The 9175-nt window shown below is 42.8% G+C and overlaps 1 protein-coding gene across 1 annotated transcript; it reads left to right on the top strand.

Moving 5' to 3' along the window:
- The first annotated feature begins 2626 nt into the window (after positions 1-2626).
- On the top strand, positions 2627-5068 carry LOC115689206 (pectinesterase 2-like). The gene is made up of 2 exons (XM_030615199.2): positions 2627-3584; positions 4177-5068. Exons 1-2 carry the CDS (start codon positions 2726-2728, stop codon positions 4863-4865), a joined length of 1548 nt encoding a protein of 515 aa, XP_030471059.2. The 5' UTR covers positions 2627-2725; the 3' UTR covers positions 4866-5068.
- The last annotated feature ends 4107 nt before the right edge of the window (positions 5069-9175 follow it).

The following is a 9175-nucleotide window of genomic DNA, read 5'->3' on the forward strand; positions in this document are numbered from 1 at the left end:
TTCCTTTCGCTTGCGACGTGTGGGAACCAAAATCCATGCACGACTGTTACCGGCACCCTTGCAGTTCAAAGCATACGATCAATATAGAAATTTATCGAATTATTATAAAATCCATTAGGTCTGGACGAGCTTGGTGGGTCAGGCTTGCGAGGCGAAATCACTTGCCCAGACCATCTATTTGGCCTTTTAAGGGCGCGAATGATAATCATTCTATTTAAGAAATCAATTTCTGACCAGAAATCAATTTTTTTATTTCTATTCCATGAACAAGTTTCTTTGCCAAAATACCCGTTTGATAATGACACAAAATTCTTATCCCTAAAATAGAATTCGTTTGATAACGACACAAAATTTCTTCCTCCCCAGCGGCTGGCGGATGGTGGCCGGAGGCTGCCAACGGTGGCAGGAGGTGGCCGGTGTCAGGTGGCGACGGACGAGCATGGTCGGCGGCGGAGGACGGTGGCGGGAGGGCGGCAGCCGATGGTGGGAGGTGGCCGGCGTCGCACAACAGCGGAGGACTACAGACGGCAACCAGCGGCGGAGGACGGTGGCGGGAGGCAACCGGCGGCCGACAATGGGAGGTGGTCCGCGTCGCGCAACGGCAAAATACTATAGACAGCGGTCGACGGCGGAGGACGGTGGTGAGGATTGGCCCGACGAGCAACAGGCGATGGCCCGAGATGAAGCGACCGGCAATGGCGAGGCTGATTTCGGTAGCGGTGGCCGAGCGGTAGAACGGTGCGTCGAAGGACGAAAGGAGCGGACTCAGCGAAGAGAAACGGCAAGGTGGCCGGCGGGTGGTGGTGAACTAGCGGTGGACGGCACCTCGCCAATGGTGGGAGACGAACGGCGTCAGGCAGTGGTCGAGGACGGCAGATGGCAGGGAGCGGTGGATGGCCGCCGGTGGGTGGTGGTGGACGGCGTTGGGAGGCGGTGGGACGCAGCCGACGGCAGAGGACGGCGACGAGCGGCAACGGACGACGGTGGTGGGAGGCGGCCAGTGGCAGAGGGAGGTGACCGGCGGCGACGGTGGGCGGTGGGTGAGCAATCGGCTAGTAGCAAGGGCATGCAATGAGAAGGGTTTATTTATTATTTTTGTTCCAGAAATAGAATAGTAGATTTTTTTTACTTCTGATTTATGTTCCAAACCTATTTATAGAGTAAAAATTTATTTCAAAAATAGAAAAATGAAATTGCGTTATCAAACAGATTTATGTTCAAACGCATTCTTGAAAGCAGAAAAATAAAAAAATAGAAAGCAGAAAGGTTATCGTTCGCGCTAAATAACCGTAATTGACTTGTGTTGGGTGAGCCCCGATCGGCCGCTAGGCCCATGATGACCTTTACCCCCATGCCGGAATGGCGTCAATAAATATCGTGCTAGTTTCATGTCGCGAGACTAATCTACGAGCACGATAACCCAGACAAGGACGATTTGCAATGAGAGATATATCTGATGTGCAGCAACCCAAATATAGGCCCCACCCGAAGTTTTCTAGCCACGTCTTTTTGGGCCAGAAAACTAACCCGGACCAAATTATACGGTGTGATTTGAGTTGGTTCCGGCTTGGCTGAAATTTATTAAAATTTGGAGTAATTGGGTGATACCGTATTAAATGGTGCGGACATACCTAAAGTTACTCAAGAACAGAGAATAATACGGTGTATATCTTAATTTTCGTTTATGTTATTTGGATGACGAGAAAATCCAATTCATATAGGTCAACCGGAAATCTTTGAAATACACTAACTGTTTTTTTTATATCAAGTCAGAGCGACTAAAATTCCGTATTTGATATTTCCTTAATTTTCGTACTCTTCGGAGCTATATGTCATGAACAGTTACACACTATAATGTTTGCACTTTCCAAGTAAATGCGGATATACACATTATACTTGCTGGTGTTTTGGCTGTATTATCATTACATTCATCAACTGCAGAAAAATACAAAAAAATGTATGACAATAATACAAATATGTAACCCCATTATCTTGTACTCATGTGCGGTAGGGCTCGTTCTCAATATAAAAACTAGCTTTTGGTCCCCTGGGAAGATAAAGGACAAGGAAATTCCACAAATAGCAAGGACTCCGATGGATGACACTCTTTCAAAGACTTGTTAAAAATTTAGAGAGAGGCTCAAAAGGCAGGAGCCGTCGAGCTGAATCGTTCCAATTACAAATTGGTCACGAGTCATCAAAAACTGCTAACGACACACTTTTCTGGGTTCGCTCCTCGACGTGGAGATCGAATAGTTGTCACCTAATAATATTCCACTAAGAGGCATGGATTGCGAACAATTTGCTCACGCGTTGTGATGATTTTTACTTTTTGATTTGTATAGCGCAGGTGTCAACCCCACAAGAAAAGTCAAAGATACACATTCTTTCAAACCCTAACCCAAACTAAGGGTAGCCGAGAGATTTGATGGTTGACCAGTGTATCTTTGTCTTTTTTTCTCGTTCTCGTTCAAAATTGACCAATTTGTTGTTTTTTGAATGTTGATTGGTATAAGAGCGAAAGGAGAGCCCAAAGCGAGAATAATCTCGTGGCGAAAAGCGAAGTTGCATGGTGCATGCAAGCACATTGGTGGGCTACATCTGTCGTCTATATAAAGGAGCACGATTGAAGGCATTCAATCACCAAACTCAGAGTTTTATCACAATCTCCAAACACCTCATTGCTTCGGTGCGTCGAATACCATCAGCAACAAAAAAAACCAAAATGGCTTTTCATCAAAAGTTCATGATCCTTCTCTTCTTGCCTCTATTGCTCTCTCAAACCATTTCTGGCTATTCCTCTAGCGATGTAAAATCTTGGTGCGGCAAAATGCCTTATCCACAACCTTGTGAGTACTTCTTGACCCACGACCCCAAGCAAGCTCCCATCAAGCAAAAATCCGATTTCCTCAAGGTCTCGATGCAATTGGCTCTCGACAGAGCTCAACTAGCCCACGACCACACGCATTCATTGGGGTCAAAGTGCAGTAACGAGCGTGAGAAGGCTGCTTGGGCCGACTGCCTCCAGCTGTATGAGCACACTGTTCTTCGTTTGAATAGAACCATCGTCCACGAGTGCACCCAGGATGAGGCACAAACGTGGCTCAGCACGGCCTTGACCAATCTCGAGACATGCCGAGCTGGGTTTGTTGAACTAGGCATCTCTAACAATGTATTGCCTTTGATGTCAAATAATGTTTCCCTGTTGATAAGCAACACTTTGGCCCTCAACTATGCACCCTACACTATGCCCAACTACACGAAGAAATTTCCCACTTGGGTGAGGCCCGGCGACCGAAAGCTCTTGCAATCTTCGTCCGCAGTGTCTAAGGCCAATATTGTGGTGGCTCAAGACGGTTCAGGGGACTACAAGACGATCAGTGAAGCCATAAATGTGGCATCAAAGCGGTCTGGCACTGCAAGGTACACAATCTATATAAAGACCGGTACTTATAATGAGAACGTTGAAGTCGGATCAAAATTGGAGAACATTATGTTCGTCGGTGATGGCATTGGGAAGACCATAGTCACTGGAAGCAAAAGCGTTGGTGGAGGCTCTACCACCTTCAATTCGGCGACTGTCGGTAAGTCAATATCATTTGAACTACTTATGATTATTCACAATGAACACCGAAACTAAAAAGAGTTCTCTACATATAAACTTATTAGGAAACATATCCGATGGACTTAAGCTCTTTAGAGTATCTTGTTGTGCGCTGTTTTGATAGAAGAACACTTGAATAGCCTAATATAAAAACAAGATTGATTATTTAACGAACTAAAGACCTCTTAATTCGAAATTTAGCCAAGTACGTATGAGCTAGTTAAGCCTGCATGTGTCAATTTTCATGAGAATAAGATAGTTGGAACAGTGCAAAGAAAATTACAAAATAAGAGGGTATGGTTACATATAAAATACATATTGCGGACGAATTAGGATTTTGACAGCTGTGCAAAACTAAGCCTATGATTCAATCATACTTTTTGACATTAATCAGGTCAAACATTGGCTATGAATATACATAGTTTCGCATGTCTTCACGAAATAGACAACATCCACGACCTTCTATCATGTCTATAATATGCAAGACCACACTCCATCCACAAATTCTAATTGGCTTGTGGCCCGTCTATATAGATTGTATTTCTAATAATCTTTCTCATCTCGAATTTCAGCCGTCGTTGGTGATGGATTCATCGCACAAGATATCACTTTCCGCAACACCGCTGGTGCAGCAAATCACCAAGCTGTAGCTTTGCGCTCTGGCTCTGATCTCTCGGTGTTCTATAGATGTGGCTTTGAGGGTTACCAAGACACTCTCTATGTTCATTCAGAGCGTCAATTCTACAGAGAGTGTGACATCTATGGCACTGTCGACTTCATCTTTGGGAATGCAGCTGTTGTTTTCCAGAACTGCAACATATATGCCAGAAACCCTCCTAACAAGGTCAACACAGTGACTGCACAGGGCCGAACCGACCCGAACCAGAACACCGGCATCTCCATCCACAATTGCAAGGTCACTGCAGCTTCAGACCTAAAGTCGGTTCAAAGCTCCGTGAAGACATACCTTGGTAGGCCATGGCAAGAATATTCCAGGACAATTTTCATGATGACTTATCTTGATAGCTTGATTAACTCGGCCGGTTGGATGGAGTGGGATGGCGACTTTGCCCTCGACACTCTGTACTATGGAGAGTATATGAACACCGGCCCCGGGTCATCAACTGCTAATAGGGTCACATGGGTGGGTTACCATGTCATCACAAGCGCGACCGAGGCTTCTAAGTTCACTGTTGGGAGCTTCATTGCCGGCGGCTCTTGGTTGCCTTCCACCGGCGTGCCGTACACAACCGGCCTTTAAGCTCTTTAAAGATGGAAAAATCAGGGGTGGAATGCAAGCCTTACAAGAGTACAAGGCGGTCCACAAGGAACACCAGTGTTATATCATATGCAGCAGCAAAAAATTCTTTCTTATATATGTCCCATTCGTTAATTAAAGATTTCTGATGTCATCAAGTGATCAAGTTGTCATTCTTTTATGATTATAATTTGTTATTCTTTCGAGATTGTACTTTTATGGTGATTTTCACCCGTTTTTTTCTGACTACATGTTTCTCATTTTCAGTATTGGCATATTGGGGTTTCTTCTCCTTGGCTTAAATCCAATATAGTTGCGCAAACAACAGTTTATTCATGATCATGAAGTTAAAAGATAGTGTACTCTAATTCGATAGACCAACTGTTAATATCAAGAATAGTTTTGATAATTATCAGATGCCTCGATTGAACGAGTTTTGGTCAAACCACCACGAATCGATGACTCCGACAATGAAGGATAATATTCGACGATTTAAAGAAATCTAAGTCAATAGATTGAACAATCTAATCGACCTGCGTTTTGAGAGACTGAATAGTGAATAATTATTGTGATAACACCATTTAAAAACAGAAAAAGCTTTCATTATTATATCAACTTTGGAGGCAATTTTGTTCTTAGACATTTACATATAGACACGGAGAGAAAAATTCAAGGAAATGTAACAATAATTGCCTAAGCCCCAATTATATGACTCATTAAATAATTTAAGTATCAAGAACTATGGCTTGAAATTGCTTTGGGTCGACCCAAGTGCTTGAGCCAACGACCAAGGAGTTGCTTAGCTATTGAACACACTCGATGTTTCCGAGACGGTCTTTCTTGGCCCCAAAACTCGCTCGGACTTAGCTTGGTTCAGGCTTAGCTGAAAAATTTAAAATTTGGAGTTGCTTGATACCATATTGGACAATGTCGGACGTGGATGTAGTCCCTTTTTGTGATTATACTCTAATCGTGGGTGCAAAACGTGCTAAAAGAAAATCTTGAATCAATGGGTCTGTGGGGTTCGTGCCGAACCGACTTGTGGAGTTTACCCTACATCAATGTAGACACACGATGAACTCATTATGAACATAATTTTACAGATTCCCAACTACCAAAGATATCAAGCAAGAGATCAGTTGTTGAGGATGTTGGGGATGAATAGATATGAGATAGAGTTCTATATTTCCCCCCGGTTCCATCAATTAATTGAAACCCCTAATCAAATGTGATGCCTGCGTCCAAAACCCGGACTCTGAGCATGTTACCCAATCACTAATTATTTCTCTTATTGTTCAGGGTTGCCTAGGATTTTCCGGCATAAAATAGATATCATCTTGTGATAATTATCGTCATCTCCTGCAACCACGATACAATTGAGAGACATTTTTACTGATATCATGTTAAACAAGCAATTTATCTCAAAAACTTAACTCTATTGTATTGCTCAAATACGAAATGAATACATTATTTAACCAAGAAGTTTATTCCACAAATAGTTCAACGATAGCTTCGAAAGGGTTCCCCGAAACGGGCACATGCGAGATTCGCATGCACAGACCATCATCACTTTGTCTGCGAATCTCTGTCCTTTTGACCAACTCATGAACTAATGAAACAACAACAAGAGACTTTGACTTCCGGTTTTGACTTTCTCCCACCACATCTACGGGCGATGGCGACGGTTTCTCGTAGATGTTTGACGTGGCACCTTTGACCAAAAGGAAGTTCCTGTTGTTTACGACATCTGCAAATCAAGATGATCCCATGAAACCAAAAATCCATGCACAAAGATCGCCAGTATGCGATTAATGTAAACAAATCTATTGAATTTAAAAAATAATTAATTAATTAGGCCCGGGCAAGCTCGGCAGGCCAGGCTTAAGAGGAGAATTGCTTGCCAAGACCCATCCATCTGGCCTTGTAAATAATTGGGATTGACTAGTCCTGGGTGGGTTCCCATAGGCCGCCAGGCCCATGATCACGTTTACCCCGTGTCCCAATGGCTTTACTACATATGATGCTAATTTGAGATGGTGAGGCTTATCAAAAGTGCAACAGCTTAGACATGGACGATGTGAAATGAGAGACATATCCAATGTCTAACAGCTCAATATAAGGCCCACCCAAAGTTTTCTAGCCAAAAAAACTAATTTGGTTTGATTTGAATTGGCTCCGGCTTGGCCCAAATTTTTTTAAAATTTGGAATAATTGAATGATACCAAATTAATAGTACAGACATACCTAAAATTACTCAAGAACGGTGAATAATATAGTCTATATATCTTAATTATTTTATGATATTTGAATGGTGAGAAAGTCCAATTTAGCTAAGTCATTGGCGAATTAGGTGAGACGTGAGTAAAATTTTCATATCCGGTATACCTTTGGTTTTCGTACTCCTCATAGATTTATATTATGAATAGTTACGCACTATAACATTTGGACTTTCCAAGTAAATGCATATCGGATATGCATATACACCTGTATTACTTGCTAGTGTTTTGGCTGTATCATCATTACATTTATCAACCGCAGCAAATTGCAAACTACATGTGCCGATTGTGGATGCATTATGCAAATGGAAGGATACTATAACAATTATGCAATTATGCAACTCCCATTATCTTGTACTCTAAAGTTTGCTTTTGGTCCCCTTGGAGGAAAAGGCAAAAAAAAAATTCCAGAAATAGTAAGGACTCCTGTCATGGCGGGCAGTCTTTTAAAGACTTGTTGAAAGTTAGATGCTCAAGAGGCACCAGCCTTTGAGCTGGATCGTTCCAATTCCAATGGGTCGTGGGTCATTTAAACCGGCTAAGACACACTCTTGCGTTCGTCCCTTAGCGTTGAGATCGAGGAGTTGGTCACCTAATCATATTCCACTAGGGCATGGATTGCGAACAATTTGCTTACAAGTATCGACCCCACAAGAAAAGTCAAAATACACATTCTTTCAAACCCTAACCCAAACAATGGTAGCCGAGAGATTTGCTGGATAACATGCGTTACCTTTCTTTTCTTCTCATTCTCGTTAAAAATTGACCAATTTGTCCTATTTTGAGTCTTCCTTGGTATAAGCTAACGGGAAGCCCCAAACCGGGAAAATCACGTGGCAAAGAGCGAAGTTGCATGGCGCATGCATGCACATTATGGCTACATCGTCTCTTCCGATCCACTCCTACATAAAGGGGAATGATTCAAGGCATTCAATAACCAAACTCAAGAGTTTTATCACAATCTCAAGACTCCTCGTTGCTTCGGTGTGTCGAATACCATTAGCAACACAAAACCAGTATGGGTTTTCATCGAAAGTTCATGATCCTTCTCTTCTTGCCTCCATTGCTATCTCCAACCATTTCTGGCTATTCCTCCAGCGATGTGAAACCCTGGAGTAGCAAAATTCCTTATCCACAACCTTGTGAGTACTTCTTGACCCAAGACTCCATGCAAGCTCCCATCAAGCAAAAATCCGATTTCCTCAAGGTCTCGATGTAACTCGCACTTGAGAGAGCTCAGCTGGCCCATAGCAACGCCTACTCGTTGGGGCCGAAGTGCAACAACGAGCGCAAGAAGGTTGCTTGGGCCGACTGCCTCCAGCTGTACGAGCACACTATTCTTCGTCTGAACAAAAGTATTGTCCACAATTGCACCCGGGATGAGGTGCAAACGTGGCTTAGCACGGCCTTGACAAATCTCGAGACATGTCAAGTTTGGTTCGTCAAATTAGGGGTCTCCAACAATGTACTACCTTTGATGTCAAACAATGTTTCCAAGTTGATAAGCAACACTTTGGCCCTAAACTATGCACCCTACACTACATGTAACTACACGAAGAAATTTCCCACCTGGGTGAGGCCTGGTGACAGAAAGCTCTTGCAGTCTTCGTCCGCAGTGTCTAAGGACAATATCATCGTGTCCCAAGATGGTTCGGGGAACTACAAGAAGATTAGTGAAGACATAACCGCGGCATCAAAGAATTCGGGCACTGCTAGGTACATCATCTATATCAAGGCTGGTACTTGTAATGAAAAAGTTGAAGTTGGATCGAAGTTGGAGAACATTATGTTTGTCGGTGATGGTATCGGGAAGACCATAATTACCGGAAGCAAAAGCGTTGGCAGAGGCTCTACTGCCTTCAATTCAGCGACTGTTGGTAAGTTAGTATCATCTAAGCTACTTCTGATCCTCTTTATTTTATTGTGAATAAATACTGAAATTAAGAAAAAAAGGGTTATGTATATATCAGCTTATTTGGAAGTATATCCGATTAACTTAAGCTTTTTAGAGTATTTTGCTGTGCACTGTTTTGATAA

Source organism: Syzygium oleosum, unplaced genomic scaffold, assembly GCF_021117445.2.
Source record: "Syzygium oleosum isolate NSW1041296 unplaced genomic scaffold, Sole_v2.1 Sole_v2.14, whole genome shotgun sequence".
Classification (NCBI taxonomy): domain Eukaryota; kingdom Viridiplantae; phylum Streptophyta; class Magnoliopsida; order Myrtales; family Myrtaceae; genus Syzygium; species Syzygium oleosum.